Source organism: Propithecus coquereli, unplaced genomic scaffold (genome assembly GCF_000956105.1).
Source record: "Propithecus coquereli isolate 6110/MARCELLA unplaced genomic scaffold, Pcoq_1.0 Scaffold81, whole genome shotgun sequence".
Taxonomy (NCBI): domain Eukaryota; kingdom Metazoa; phylum Chordata; class Mammalia; order Primates; family Indriidae; genus Propithecus; species Propithecus coquereli.
Window position 1 is genome coordinate 6,056,880 of NW_012154285.1, and position 16,381 is coordinate 6,073,260.

Here is a 16,381-nt window from a genome sequence, read left to right on the forward strand (position 1 = left end):
CGAGCAAGGGAATGACCGCAGGAATGTAGCTCTGTGCCTCTGGGTCATCCTGCCATTCAGTTACTCATCCAGTCAAGAAACATTTATTGAGCACCTTCAGCATGCCAGGAACTGTTTCCCATAACCCTGTTACCCTCCAGTGCTTGTGGAAGCTCTTCGATATCTTACAAGAGCTTCAACAATTTATCCGTAATTTTCAGTGGCAAGTAATAGTCCCCAGATGTGTCTCACTTTCCCCAAAAAACGTGCCATATTTGAACTTCCAGCGCGCCCTTTAATAACAAGAAGAAGAATAGCTGTTCAGAACCCACTGTGGAGCTGGGAGCGGTGGCCCACACCTATAATCCCAGTGCTTTGGGAGGCCGGGGCGAGGGGGTTGCTTGAGCCCAGGAGTTCAAGGCTGCAGTGAGCTGCGATAACCTGAGTGACAGGCTTTTGTCTCTAAATAAATAATAATAATAAAAAAAATTAAACTTGTGTGCTGCCAGGCCCCCGGCTCCATTTAATCCCCAGAGCAGGCCCAGGAGGTAGGTCCTGTTATTTACCAGCACCCCCAGCCCCCGGCATTTTACAGGGGAGGAAACTAAGGATCAGAGAGGAGCAGTGACTTCCCAAGGTCCCACAGCCTAGACACAGTGGAGCTGGGCTTTGAACCCAGATTTCCTAACTCCAGAGCCCACACTTTTAACATTCACTTCGCCCCACTCCCCTCCAGTGTTTGCACACATAGAAAATGATCAGATTTGCTTGCAGACCCAGATGACATGGTTACGCGTGACTCTTTCTCTTGTTTCCAAAGGTGGTGGCCCTTAGTAAGAGAAGTCAGGAGGCGGAGGCCGCTTTTCTGAGTGTTTACAAGCAATTAATTGAAGCACCAGGTAAGAAACTCTTGGGCTCCATAATTGAATAATTAATGACAAGAAACTGCCATTAGGACTGTTACACAGGGCCTTCCGTGCAGTGGGCTCTGGGGATAGGCCTGAACTCCCAGGTGAGACTAGGCTCTCCGTAGATGGGGGCTACATCTGGTGTGACATGTCGCCACGTGGCTCCCTCCATCTTGCAGTGTCAGCCAGGAGCCTGCATTGGGGGACTCCTGGTGAGATATCCCACCTGGACCTCATTGGGGAGTGGGGCATCTTGCCCCTGGAACCCCCATCCCATTGCCACGGAGAACAAAAGGCGCTCTCTGCCAGCAGGTGGCGATGGAGGCAGGCCTGCAAACATTCCCCCAGAATGGCACAGCCAACCTCAAAAACTTAACATTTAGGCCGGGCACGGTGGCTCACGCCTATAATCCTAGCACTCTGGGAGGCCAAGGCAGGAGGATCGCTTGAGGCCAGGAGTTCAAGACCAGCCTGAGCAAGAGTGAGACCCCATCTCTATTAACAATAGAAAAATTAGCTGGGCACAGTGGTGTGCACCTGTAGTCCCAGCTACTGAGGAGGCTGAGGCAGGAGGATCACTTGAGCCCAGGAGCTTGAGGTTGCTGCGAGCTATGATGCTGCTGCACTCTAGCCCCAGCAACAGAGCAAGACACTGCCTCAGGAAAACTTGACATCGAGTGAAACCGAGACCCCAAAGAGCACATACTGTATGATTCCATTTGCTACTCAAAGTGTGGTCCATGGGCCAGCAGCGTGGGCTGCACCTGCAAGCCGGTTAGAAATGCAAGGTCTCAGGCCCCAACCTACACCCACTGATTCAGCCTCTGCATTTTAGCAGCTCCCCGTGGGGGTCTGTGAGCACATTCAAGTTTGAGAAGTGCTGGTCTCATGTAGAAGTTGCATTTGTTCTACACTCTGCATGTTACAAGCCCGCAGGGAACAGGCCCAACCAGTCCCCTTCCTTACAGCATAGAGGGGTGAGCCTGATGCACGAGGTCTCGCAGCCGGGGAGAGATGTGGCTCAGGTCTTGCCGCATTCAACAGATACTTCCAGGGTGTCTGTTCTGTGTGACAAGCTGGCTACACGTGGAAGGCTGTGTTCGTTTCCTAGGGCTGCTGTAACAAACTACCATGACCTTAATGTCTCAAAACAATAGGAATTTATCCCCTCATAGTGCTGGAGGCGCATGTCCAAGGTCAGGGTGTCCCCAGGGCATGTGTGCTCTGAAGTCTCTAGGGGAGGATCCTTCCTTGCCTCTTCCAACTTCTGGTGGCTCCTGGCATCCCTTGGCTTGTGGCCACATCATTCCAGTCTCTGCCTCAGTTGTCACATGGCTCCTCCTCTGTGTCGCTGTTTCCTGTCTCCTGTATGGACATTTCCCGTTGGATTTAGGGCCCACCCGCATAATCCAGACTGATTTTCATCTCAAGATCCTTAACTTGTTTATATCTGTAAAGACACTTTAAATAAAGTCACATTACAGGTCCCAGAGGTTAGAACGTGGAGGTATCCTCTGGGGGGCCAACCTTCAGCCGTACACAGGCGTCTGCTGCCTGGTCCCATGCGCCACCCAGGTCGCGCACTCACAGCAGCACAGCGTGGCTGCCACGTGCCTCTGCTCGGTAGTGAACGTTTTGGCAGCAGGAATGACAGGAGCTGAACAGCACAGCTGTGGGCTCTGTGTTTCCCGTGAGCTCATGGCCCCTTGGCACGAGGCACAGATGGATCATGTGTCTTCAGGCCAAGTCATTAGCACCCTCACTGAGGGCCACACCACGTGCATGGCCAAGAGGCCGAGTGGCACCATTCCTTGCAGCCTTTTTGCTTATATTAGCTCCAGTGTCATCAGTAGTATCTAGAAAAATGCACCCTCTTATTTCCCACCCTTTTCAGTCCTTTGGGTCCCCACCATCTCAGCGACAAAGGACATTGGAAGTTGACCCAGTTACAGACCTTAGAGCTGCCTCCCAGGGGTCCCCACACTGGGCTCCTCCACAGGGCCCCGTAGTACCGCGCCTGTAGCACCAGGGGGCAGCACTGAGTCGGGCTTGCGCTTCCCCCTTACTACTGTGTGACTGTAGATGAATTAAAAAGTCACCTTCCTGGCCGGGCGCTGTGGCTCACGCCTGTAATCCTAGCTCTCTGGGAGGCCGAGGCGGGCGGATTGTTTGAGCTCAGGAGTTCGAAACCAGCCTGAGCAAGAGCGAGACCCCGTCTCTACTAAAAATAGAAAGAAATTAATCGGACAACTAAAAATATATAGAAAAAATTAGCCGGGCATGGTGGCACATGCCTGTAGTCCCAGCTACTCGGGAGGCTGAGGCAGTAGGATCGCTTGAGCCCAGGAGTTTGAGGTTGCTGTGAGCTAGGCTGACACCACGGCACTCTAGCCCGGGCAGCAGAGTGAGACTCTGTCTCAAAAAAAAAAAAAAAAAAAAAAAAACACCTTCCTGAGCTCTCCTCAGTCTCCTCTTCTGTAAATTGGGAATAATATTAGAACCTGCCTCATTTGGTTGTTGAGAGGCTTCAAGGTGAATGGTACACAGTAGGTGCTTACTAAATGTTAGCTACTCTCATTATCTGGCTTCCCTAGGAGATGTGAAATGCTCAAGCCTGGGACTGAGTCATACTAAATTTGTATACCCAGGACCCGGTACACAGTAGGCACCTAATAATTGTTGGATATTAGAAATAAGACTCAGCAACAGAAGCGGGAAGAAGGGTTATTGGAGCAAAACAATTCTTTCTCAGCTAGGGCCCTCTGCTCATTTTAGCTAGCATTTATTGGGTGCCTGCTGTGTGCCTGGCACTTGGGAGACGCTGGGAACCTAGCTGTGAGCCGCAGACACAGACACGCACTCAGCCCTCAGATGCCCGCATTTGGGTGCAAGAAGCAACCAAATCATTGGTCAAATAACCTGTCATTGTGAATGCAGGGGACGTGCTTGGGTGTGGAGGGACAGACAGACAAAGGGAAGCAGCAAGAGGGACTTACTCCCCTGCCCTCTCGGAAATAAGTCTTCATTTTGGGGGTTCGTTATGGGACCCTCATCTTTCTGGAGACAAGGCTGTCAAAACAGTCACAGGGCCAGCCAAGGGCCATGGGAGCGCCCAAGGTTGGTATGGAGCCTTCTGGAAGGTCCATGTGCCCTCTCGCCCCTCTCCCCAAAGCCCAGAGCAGGGAGGTCATCCCGAGCCTGGCGCCGACTCCACCAGTCTAATTTCCCAGCTTCCTCCCCAGGAAGGGAGGGGCGGGGGAGCCGTCCCCAGCTGTCACCGAGCTGGAGAATGAGGAGCCTTAACTGATGGAGACGTACCATACAAACGGCCCCTTTAGGGCCTCTAATTCATTTTCAAGACATTTAAGAATAACAAAATGTTTTAATGATTTCTTAGGGGAATTAGGAAGACATATTTTTGTTCTCATTAAATTTTATCCTCAGATACAAGAACCAAATGTCAGATGTGTTTGGGGCGCTCCGAGCTTCCTTGTTCACTGTCCGCCCCAACCCCCTCCATAAAAATAACACTCCTGGAAAATCTGCCAGGATCTGCTCTGTCCTGTTTTTATATTTCTTGACAGGCAAATTATTTGTCGAAATGCTCCCCCCGCCCCAGAAGCCACACAAGTCCTGATTCAACATTTTTGTTTTGAGTGACTGCTGCCAACACAGATCTTTGGCAGAGAATGCGATATAGCGTGATTGCTCAGCAAGTATTTTGATAAGTGTGCAGCCTGTATGTCTGTAATTACGAAAGAAAACCGTAAATCTTTTGGATATTGTTCACACAGATGTGGCGTGAAGTGAGAAAAAAAGCAGTAAAACGTGTTAAAAGCATAATTAATGTCATTGTTGTGGAGGATGATTTGATTTAAACCTCTCTGACTTCTGTATCGGTGACGGCTGGTTCCTTTATCGCGCGCATAGAGTCACTAGGTACCGACTCAGGCTTCGGAAAGCTAAGTTGGTAACTGAGTGATTAGTTATGTGAAAAAAAATGAAAAAAAAACAAAACAGGAAACGAGCAAGTGAGAGGGCAGGCAGACGAACACTGCTGAGGAGATAAGAAGACAGAGGTGAGTGCCACAAAAGGGTTGGGGTTTTTTTTATTTTACTTGGGTTTTTTAAAATCTGATCCAGGAGATTGCAATCTGGGGCAGGTGTTTCTTCTCTTGGGGGCAAGGGTGGTCAGCAGAGAGAGTGCTTAGGTGCCCAGGCCACAGAGTCAGACACACCTGGGTGGTACTCTCAGCATGGTGTTTTTGTGCTGTGTGACCTTGGCCGGGGCCTTAACCTCTCTGAGCTCTGGTTTATGTTTCTTTAGAGAAAGGATACTAATAGGACCTACTGGTCAGTGGACCTGAGGATTTGATATGCTGTGTACGAAAGCATTTAGCAGGGTTTAATAACCAGCAGCCCCTTGACATGAGCATGTAAGAGTTCCAGGAGTTACAAGCGTCTGCTGTTGATTACACAAGACTCTGTCAGTTGTCAAGGACATCGGGTAAGCAGTGTGGTGTAGGCAGTGGGGTTACTGAATCTGTGGGATAGGAAAATGCTTTACAGCATTTAAGGTTTTTAAATTTGTCTCCTCAATTATAAAAGTGACATATGCACACTGTCAGCTTCAGGAAATACAGAAAATAGAAAGGAAGGGGAAACAACCTACTGGAAAAGCGTTTGGTTGTTTTTCCTTCTGATCTTTTTTCCCTGTGTATTTTTCCAAAACGGTTGCCGACTCTACACGTACCATTTTGAATCCTGCTTCATCCATGTTTCTTCTGTGTGATTACAGATCCTGAGCAACTTTGGTTCATTGTGTCTGACAGTCTCTTGTGTGTTGTCATTTACTGAACCTTCTCCAGCACGGGCAGGGTGCTCAGGAACGCAGAGCTTGTTGGTACTGTGCTGTAGTTCTAGGATGAGGAAGAACACTTGGAAAGAAAAATATATTGTAGCCATGGTATTGACCACAAACCCAGGATCAGTGGGCAGAAAGAAGAATTATTTCTTTTTCTCCTTGTTGATTTTATATTGGACTCCGTTAGTTACTAGTTCACTGAATATCTTTTTCTATGTATGAAACATTCATATTTATTCTGCTGTAAATTACTGGTTTATATATCCTTAGCCCATTTTTCTATCAGAGAGTGGATTATTTTCTTACTGATTTGTAGACACTCTTTGTATATTAGGGATATTAATCTTTGTCCTGGTATACATGTTTCATATCTTCTCCCCTAGTTTGCATTTTGTTTCTTAATTTTGCTGATTATGTCCCTTGTATACGGTACATAGCAGGGTTCCAAAAAATATTTGCAGAAAGTAGGGAATCTTAGCAAACTTTTGCTTTATACCTTCTAAATTTCATGTCCCTATTTTAAAACACCTTTCTCACCTCAAGGGTATGATTTGTTTTTAGTACTTTTGTGATCTTAATTTTAAAAAATTTAAATCTTTGAACATCTGAAATAGGTTGATGGAAGCAGTGAGGGAGGTTAAGTATCTAGCTTTGTTTATTGTCCCAAATGACTAGTTCTAGCGCCATCTAGTGGGTAAGTCACCTTCACAGATACGGGAAATAGAGATTTTCATATAATGGGAAACTGTTGTCTCTAAGGTGTTGCCCTCACTTCCTCCTCCTCTCCCTTGCCCTCCTCCACGCCTAGGCCTCTCTCAGTCCTGGCAGGGTCAAGGGGGACACCGAAGGGTAACAAAACAGTATTTAACCTATAAAGAAGGAAAAGCTCAGTGGCGTCACATGTTCGCGAAGATGGCTGATAACTTTGGAGGGCAGTGTCCCGCCATCTCCTGCCACTTCCTCTGCCAGGAGCACCCTTTCCCCATGACCACCTGCCCAGACTTTACTGCTCCTAGTGGCTCGGAGTTGGAGAGGGGGTTACGTGAACGCACCTGGCCTGGCTCTGGTACCCAGAAGGTGCCCGATAAAGGGCTCTGGTACCTTTCGGAAGGGAGGGCAGGCGGGCGTTCGAGCCCTGGCTTTCATCAGCTCATTCTCCGAGCACTCGCTCTGTGCCGAGCCCCGTGGGAACTCCTGCTCGAGTCCAGCCCTACAGCCCTTGGGGACTCTCGAGTCCACCAGGGACAGCATGACCCCAAAACAGACAACCAGAACACACGGCAGAAAACGGGCTCCAAGAAGGGGTGTCTGTGGAGGTGCCTTTACGTGGAGGTCGTTTCTGGGGCACTTGCTGTGTGTCAGGCAGTGTATTCAGCCCCTCATAGACATGGATTCACTGATCACCACATACACCCCTCGGCAGTAAGATTCGTCATCCTGCCCCACTGTGCGGCTGAGAAAGTACAGGCTCAGAGAGGTCAAGTCACTTGCCCAAGGTCACACAGCAGAAAAGTGATAGAGCCTGAATCTAGACCTCCAGCTCCTACCCACTATCCCAGTTGCAGGATTAATTTAAAAATCCAAGGAATTTGGACAAAGCCATTCGAGATTTGAGCTCTAAAAACAATGAAAAAAATAGTTAAAGGGTTTTTGCTACCAGTAGATTGAGAAGTTCCAGGCTGGGAGGATGAGGCCTTTGGTGAAAGGCAGATGTTTTGCCTGAGGAAGAACAAGTTAGCCCTTCACCAGCCAGGAGCTCCTGGTCCTCCTGGCCCAGGGCTCCAGACTTGAGCAGAGGAAGGGGGAGTAAGACTCTAGGCTTATCCCAGTCTACCATGTTGCATCCCACATCACATTGACTTCTCTGGGCCTCAGTTGCCCCACAAGTGAAATGTGGATAATAATCTGCCCTGCTGACAGGGGGCATTGGATGGGTTCAGCGAGCAACAGAGAACACCAGATGTGGTGCCTGCACAGAGTCATTGCCCCCTGCAACTCATTCAGCAAAGATTGAGGACCTGCTGTTTGCCAGGCACTCTGCTCAGCTGCAGGGCCACAATGTTGAGCAAAACAGGTGCTGTCCCTGCCCTCCTGGAACTTTCTGTGTAGCCCAGTGTATGGGAAGTTTGTTTTTATCATAATGAATGTGGGTTTGAGTCCTAGCTCTGCTGCTCCCTGGCTGGGTGGCCTTGAGTAAACTGGCTCTACCTCTCTGAGCCTCTGTTTCCTCCTTTTAGAAAAGCAAAATTACCTCCCAGTTTAGGGGACGGTTAAGTAAGGTAAGGGGTGTAAACTCCTTAGCGGAGTGTCTGGCGCACAGCAAGAGCCCAGTAAACAGTGGCCGCTGCTGTTGTTGCTGCTGATGCTGTTGCTGGTGGTGTCATTGTTACTACCATCAACTCCCAGTTGGAGTTGATGGTAGAAGGAAGACCCCCATTCGCAGCCCCTCTGTCCCTGCTCTAGCCAGGAGACCCCCGAATCAGCTGGCTCCGGCGATGGAGGGAAGAAAGGGGTGGGTGGAAGGGAGGCTCACGGCCACCTCTAAGGGCTCCGCGCCCCATCTGCTATGGAAAAGTTGAGATTAAAGGATCAAAGTTAGTCTCACTGCCACCGTCAGTAGCCTGAGCCTCCCACCCACACGGTCGCCCGGAGCCCGGCCCAGATGGGAGAAGGCTTCTGTCTCGAAGATATTTTGGAGGGGCGCGTGCATACTTCTGCATAAATGTGTTTCTAAACAGCCTCTCGGACAGCCTTTCCGGCTCCAGCTTTCCTAAAAAAGCTCCGAATGCCACTTTCCTTCAGATGGACATAGTGGGAGGATAGAGCCAGCTTTTCCTAGAGTCCCCAAACTCGCCCCCACACCGCAACTTTTTTAAAAAACACCAACAGCGTCAGCTAGTGGCGGAAGATGGAATAGACGGCGTCTTCCCCACGCCCTGGCAGCGCTTTGGAAAGCGCGGTGTGGTGTTAAAATGTTATAAATCCTTTGGCTGTGTTCTGCAGGGGTTCGGATCGGATGAAACCAAAATGAATTAGTCATTTTATTAAGCATTTTATTAGTCATTTATTAAGCCATCAACTTACGGTGGACAGCCATAAGACAAAGGTGGCTCCACTTCCCAACGACGTCCCCAGCTCCCTGCATGCCTGCCGGGACCTGCCCCGGCGGACGGCTCATAGTTGATCTTCCGTGTCTGCCAGCGCTCTCAAACCAGTCAGATACTTCAGCTCTGAGGTCCGCAGATCCAGGCTGGATCTCAGGCTGCTCGATTCCCACTGCCAGTGCCCCGTCGAGACGTGGCTGGAGTGAGCGGGGGCATGAAGCCCTGCTCGTGTCCCTCGGCAGCTCTGGCAGCTCTGGGCAGCCGCGTGTGTTGGCCGGAAGGTTGGTGGAAGCGCTGAACCCTACAGAGACCTGGGTCCCTGGCTCCAAGCAAGGAGTTGCACACTGCTCTGTCCCCTCTCCTCGATACCAGGATAGAGACTTGCCAGACATCGGAGGGTGACGTGAGTGGTTTTGGAGGTTGGGGGCTTGGCGGCACCCAGTCTTTCCCCAAGTGGGGCCACCTGACGCTAGGGGGCAGCCTAGGTGTGTCTGGGCACAAGACTGCAACTCTGAACACGCGGCAGGACGTGACAGGTGTCACCTTTCTGCTTCCTTCCGTGTGAAGTCTCAGGTGTTAGAGCATCTTCACACCTACGTATAACACCTGCGCAGGGGAGAGCTGGCCCAGGCTCACAGTCTCGGGCAGGCAGTGGGGTCTAAGTAGAATTTAGTAATATCAGGTTTCCTTTGTGTGTGCGCGCGCGTGTGCACACGTTTACTTTTATGCCTAAAGTACCTTCTGTTTGTGATACAAGATCCCGGTTTTCTATTTACAGCAGTGAAACAAAACATTCCTTTGAAGTTATTTAAGTTTTTAATAATTGGGTCAGCTAAGGGCAAACGTCAGGTTGGTCATCATTTGGGGACATGAGGATGCGGCAGAGATTATGAAGCAAGTTCACCAGCGTCTGCATTTGGGCTGAGCTGGCTTAGGGGAGAGGCCTGGGTTCAAATCCAGCTCTGCTTTTTTTCTTGTTCGGTGACCTTCGGCATGTGGCTTTCCTTTGCTGGGCTTCAGTTTTCTCATCTGGAAGATGGGGGTGATAGTGACGTCTCCCGTGGCTGTTTCAGTAAATACCTGAATGTAAATACGTGCAAGGTGCCCGGCACATGCAGGTAGGGGGCAGCAAATTCATGTTCCTCTGAGCTCTTGGCTCCAGACCCTGGGTGGGGGTCTCGTCTGCCCCATGCCCAGCCTCACGGATGTGGGTGTCCTGCGGCCCCAGCGTGGATGGTTGCTGGAGTTCGGAGGGCCAGAGCCCACTCTGAACCCAGCCCAGCCCTCAGGGAGGGAGGGGAAACTGGCCCCGCCAGTCGCCTGGGCATCACCAGCCTCTCTGAGCCCCATGTCCTGCTCCGCAAAGTGGCTCAGTTGTTGGGAGCCCGTGTCTCTGGGACAGTAACCCCAGGGGAGGTTGGTCAGACAGGGCGGTCGCCGGTTCCTGATCTGACATGGGCTGTTTCTCTGGTATTCCCTTGGTCTAGAATGTTCCCCCACCCCCTGCTGACTCCCTCATGTCCTTTAGGTCTGTGTTCAGACACCACCTCCTCAGGGAAGCCTTCCCTGACCAGCCTGCCTCAATTAGCACCGCAGCCCACGCGCACACCCGGCCCACCCTGTCCCCGGCCCCTTTGCCTATCAGTCCCTCTGGAATGTCAGCCCCAGGAGGGCAGAGATTCTCTCGGCATCACCGCTAGAACTCCTTGGCCCAGAGCCTTCCTGACACGCAGCAGGAGCTCAGGACATCTTTGGCAACTGAAGAAACGACGTCTGACACATAGTAGGTGCTCAGTAAAAACGCACTGATGGATACATGACTGCATTAGAGACTGTCAGCTTCCTGTTGCTACTGTAACTAATTACCACAAGCTCGGTGGCTCAAATCAACACGCATTTATGATCTCAAAGTTCTGGAAGTCAGAAGTCCAAAATGGGTCTTGCTGAGCTAAAATCAAAGTGTCAGCCGGGCTGTGTTGCTTCTGGGGGCTCCCAGGGAGAAGCCGTTTCCTGGCCTTTTCCAGCATCGGGAGGCCGCCCACACTGCTCGGCTCGCGGCCCTTTCCTCCACCTTCAGAGCCAGCACAGTAGCGTCTCTGACCGCAGCCCCCTCCATCGGCAACCTCAGCTCCTGTTCCACCTAACGAACACAGTCGCGGCTCCTAGGGGTTAGGACGTGATGTCTTTGAGGGGCCATTGTTCTTCTACCTACCGCAGAGACACTCCCAGGGAAACCCTGAGACCCACGGTTGCCCAGGCCCCTGATACTTTCACCATGAATCACTCTTTTCAAACAGCCCACATTCACTGAGCACCTACTATGTGAAGGGCCAGAGCTGGGCCCCAGAGGAGAAGGAGAGGACTTGGGGCGAACGAAAACAAGATGCCCCCGTCCCTCACAGCTGTCAGGTTCACTGAGAAACCTCTTCCAAACGTTTTAAAAACATTTTGTCATTTCTCTCTTTCAATTTGTGTTCGTGAGAGCAGCAGTGACATGTGGCGGATGCATCGAATGATACCATTGGACAAAGTAAACGGGAAGCCCTGGGGTTCGCCAGCCGCCCCAGCAGAGCATTCTCCGCATAGAATTGGGCAGAATCTTCCAGCTGTTCAGATGCTAGTCATTTTTTTCCTCCCTAACTCCACTCTCAGCAAGATGGTTCAGGATAGAGGCTCAGGGATCCACGGATTTCTCCCAGATGGGGAAGTGGGAAGGAATGAGTTACCCACGTGGCGTAAAATCTGGGAACTCGGCACCACACGCCAGGCGAGGAAGTGAAGGGTGGGCAACGCCCAGGGAAGTAAATAATTGTTGCTGTGTACGTTTCAGAGCAGCGAGCTCCACCCACAGCCCCATTCCTGGGGAGTTGAAGAGAATGAAAATGCAAGAGGACCAAAGCCTGGCGCCTGCTCCCTCCCCTTATGGAATAGGCTTGTCTCCCCATAGCAGATGAAATGGGTACAGCAGGAGGGAAGTAGGTTAGACTCAAGTGAGGACTTCCTTCCTATGAGACTTGGCAGCTCCTCAGTCCTGCCTCTCTCTCAGTTTGTAGCCAGTCCCTTGCCACGTGTTACGGGTTGAACTGTGTCCCCCAGAAAGATACACTGAAGTCCTATCCGTCAGTGCCTGTGAATGTGAACCTGTTTGGAAATAGGACCTTTGCAGGATACGATCAAGGTGAAATGAGGTCTTTAGGATGGCCCTAATTCATTACGACTGGTGTCCTTGCAGGGAAAGCGGGGATTGCAAAGGCATTAAGAAGTAAAATTAAAATGAAAAAACAAAAAAAAAGAGGGGAGAGAGAGAGAAGGCCCTGTGATGGGGACAGATTGGAGTTATGCGCCTGCAAGCCGAGGAACGCCAGGATGGCCAGCCACGCTGGAAGCTGGGAGAAGGGCCTGGATCCTTCCCTGGAGCCTTGGAGAGAGCGTGGCCCTGTCGACGCCTTGATTTCAGATCTCCAGAGCACAGCGCGTTCATTTCCCAGGCTGCTTTACCAAATTCCGCATTCTGGTGGCTTAAAACAGCGGAAATCATGCTCTCCGTTCTGGGGTCAAGAAGCCCAAAATGAAAGTGTTGGCAGGATCGGTTCCCTCTGAGACTCTGAGGGATAAACTGTCGCGGCCTCCTTCCTAGCCGCGGGTGGCTGCCAGCGGTCCTCCGGGTTCCTTCGCTCCTAGTCGCGTTGTTTCCATCTCTGCCTCCATCTCCACACGGCCTTCTCTGTGTCCTTTCCTCCTCTTGCAAGGACACCAGTCACTGGATCAGGACCCGCCCTACTCCAGCGTGACCTCGTCTTGCCTTGATACCAGCACAGACCCTATTTCTGACGTCGTCTCATTCTCAGGTTCCATTGAACGTGAATTTGAGGGATCACCCCGTGCGTCACGTGCCCCAAGGCTTCCTGGCTAGCTCTCGATCCTAGCGCTGCTCCCACTTCTGCCTCCGCCCTGGCTGCGGCCACATCACAGCCACCTGGACGGTCGCAGTCGCCCCTGTCTGGCCCCCTCCACGGCCCAATCTGCACATCGCAGCTCGGATGAGCCTGTGAAAAGGGCAGATTAGAATGTGTCGCTTCCGACTGCCCGTAGGATGAATCCCCATCCACGTCATCAGCGGAGGGGCTTTGGGCTCTCCCTGCCCGCCCCCCCATGTCCCCCGACTCCACTCCAGCCCCTGGGGCCTGGTGTCACGTCCTTTGCACGGATTCCTTCCAGCCACCAGCCCGTTGCGCAAGCAGTGCCCTCCACCTGCAACTCTCTCCCCACAGATCCTCCCTGCCCCCCAGCAGCACCCCCGGCTCCGAGTCACTTACTCAGCTCTTTCCTGATCCCCCGCCCCAGTGTGGGTCCAGGTCCGCTCCAGGCTCTGTGTTGATAAAAACATTCTCTGTGGTCCCTCTGAGCACCTCTATAAGGAACAGCATCTGTCACCCTCACTGGGATGTCCGCTGCACAAAGACAGGCTCTTGTCCATGTCATTCACCACTGTGCCCCCGAGAGATGCTCAACCTGTGCTGAGTAAAGCAGGTGCAAGGACTCCAGGTCCCCCGGCGAGCTCTGCCTGCTTCAGACTTGTCCCTGCAGAATGTCCCAGCACCGTACCACGGGCTTCACACCCATCGGGGAGCGACTGTGTTTATCCCCATTTTGCAGATGGAAAAACTGAGGCTCGGAGGGGGGAAGAGGTAGTCACATGTTGGTTTGGATCCTCTGGGAGGCAGATGCCAAGATGGCGTGAGACGTGCAATGATGTATTAGGGAGACCCATGAAGGATAAAGAGGAGGGCGCGGGAGGAGACAGGGACACAGGTCTGGCACCTGGGAGGGAGAGGAGGAGGAAGGAGGAAGGAGGCTCAGACTGCAGCACACTCTGGGAAGGTCTCAGCCAGGCTGATGGGGAGCCCAGGGCTGCCATAAAGAAGCACCGCCGCTGGGCGGCTTAAGCAGGAGAATTTATTTTCCCACAGTTTGGGAGGCTGGAAGTCCAAGATCAAGGTGCCTTCAAGGTTGGTTTCTGGCGGAGCCTCTTTTCCTGGCTTGCAGACGGCCACCTTCTCCCTGTGTCCTCACACGGCCTTGCCTGTTTGTGCACAGAGAGAGATCGCTGGTGTTTCTTCCTCTTCTTCTAAGGACACCTGTCCGGTTGGTTTTGGACCCCACCTGTATGACCTCATTGAATCTTAATCGCCTCCTTAAAGACCCCTCTCCAAGCACAGGCACACTGGGGGTCAAGGCCTCAGCTTGAGTTGGGGGACGCAGGGTCACCATTCAGTCCATAGTACGACTGCCTGTTCCAGCGTCGGGCAGGACTAGCCCAGCGTTCCGTCGTTGGCTGGGAAGATGCGGCAGCCAGGAGGTTCTGTCTCGAAGGGGGAGCGGAGTGGCATGCTCCCTGGCCGCTGTGGTCACATAACAGCAGCACTCACTTGGGGTCTGCCGGGTGCTGGGCACCGCAGCAGAGGCTCTGTGTGCTCCCGTAGTCCCCGCACAGCCCTGCGCACGAGGTCTGGTTGCTATCTCCTTTTTACTGATGGGGAGACTGAGGCACAGGGACCCTAAGTGACTTTCCATGATGGCGGTACAGCCAGGAGTTGACCTCCAGCCTGGCCCTTCTCCGAGGATGGCTTTGGGAATTGGGGGCGTTTGCAGTGTTCGCGCTTCTTATATCAAGTTCAACCGTGAAAGTGTTTAATAATCACGTTCTCTGAACATCCCAGCTCTGAGGGATAGGCCTGGGGCCAAAAGTGCTCACCTCAGCGGAACCCTGCCCCTATTTGTCGACGACCAATATTGAGTGAGTGCGCCTGGGACATGCTTGTAATAGGAATTTGGACAAGAGAGCCCAGAGAGGTCAGTGCGTTGTCTGAGGTCACACAGCAAGCCGACAGAACCAAGGAGAGCCCTCAGTCCCATGCTTCTAGCCTAATAGTAAGAAATCAAGGACCCCATGCCCTGTCTCAAAGCAGCCTGGCCCAAGAGACAAAACCGGGCTGTACCACAGCAGAGCTGGGACGTGAGAGTGGGTCCCCTCCAGCCTCCCTGAGAATAATCCTGCTGTCCTGTACTGAGTACTCATGCCGGGTACTGTGCTAACTGCTTTACAGAACTTACATCACCAATTCCTTACAGTAACCTTGGTATAGATGCTGTTAGTGTCTCCATTTTACAGAAGGGAACACTGAGGCTTATGGGTCTGAAATGCCTTACTGAAGACCCCACACTGAGTAAGTGGCAGAGGTGGGATTCGAACCCAGATGGCTCTGCCCCCACAGCTGTGCTCCAGGCTCGCCTCCCCACCCCTGCTCTCACACTGATCAGACTTCTACTCAAGCCAAGCTTTCCCCTTCTGCAACTCAGAAGGGCCTCTAGGCCATAAGCACTAACCTCCAGTTGCCTCAGTTATTGAGCAGACATTTATTATGCGCCTACTATGTGTCAGCAAACAGACCTTTGGGGCCTCTTTCCTCCTCCTGGCTCACTGTGGCAGGTCTGTCCTTCCTGGCTGTGTCCTAGCCAGGCTGCCCTGAGAGTCAGCCCAAACTAAGCCAGATGTCGTGCTCCAAGCCTGCGACAGTGCCGGGGAAAGCCTGGGTGTGCCTGGCCCCCACTCTCTTCTGAGCATCTGCTCCTCAATCCCGTTATTGTGTGGCCCAATTTTTACCCAGCCTTGAAGTGAACCTCTTGGCCCAGTGGTTTCTTGGGCTCCCTTGGTTAAAATTCAGCCGGTGTATCAATCAGGGTTCTTCAGTGACATGCAGCAGAAGCCAACTCTGGCAAAGCTATTAAACAGGAGAAGAATTTGTTAGAAGGCCCAGGGTGGGGAGAATGGTGAGAACACCTGCTCAGACGGGCCAGAGCAGCGGGAGCTGCAGGGAGGGATTCAAATTCCCAGGGCAGAGCATCTGATTGGCCAGCCTGAGTCAGGTGACCCTCCTTGCCAGGGGAAGGCAGGACATCTTGATTGACAGCCCCTTGGGAAGCTAAGAGGAAGTCACAACCCCACGTCCCCCCGGCCCACAGGTCTAACAGCTGGGCCGTGCGGGATCCCCACCTCTATCCTGAAAAGACTGAGAGTGACGCACAAACGGTCCACGCAGGAATCTTTAGGACTGAGTCCCAAGGATGCGTGATACGTTCCCTAGGGGACTCAGGTCCGCCCCCTGCTGAAGAGCCAGCAGGGTCGCTTGAAGACACTCCAGGACCTCAAGTGTCGTGGTGCAGAGTGAATGGATTCTGATCCCTGCTTTGGCTGCTGGGATTCGATTACGGCCTGATTTTGGCTGAGGTGTCTGAACGCCACCCTCCCACCACCCTCTCCCTCAGATCGGGGAACCAGGAGGCAGCGGAGTGTGGGAGGAAAAGGTCCAAGGGCCCGTCTCAGCCCTGCCACCAACTCGGGCAGACTTCAGGGACATCACTGGACCGCACTGCGTACTGGGGCTGGGGGGATGTTGGACAAATTGATCTGATGTGTCCCTCCCCAGTGTGACTTTCTAAGCTGGAATCTTTGGGCCCCAGAGTGA

The 16,381-nt window shown here is 52.3% G+C and overlaps 1 protein-coding gene across 1 annotated transcript in view; it reads left to right on the forward strand.

Moving 5' to 3' along the window:
* Window positions 1-16,381, forward strand: part of CUX2 (cut-like homeobox 2) — a 237,998-nt gene that overhangs the window by 185,054 nt on the left and 36,563 nt on the right. Inside the window, exon 4 of the mRNA XM_012663576.1 lies at window positions 800-878. Within this exon, the coding sequence (XP_012519030.1) occupies window positions 800-878 (79 nt within the window). The remainder of the gene's footprint in view (window positions 1-799; window positions 879-16,381) is intronic.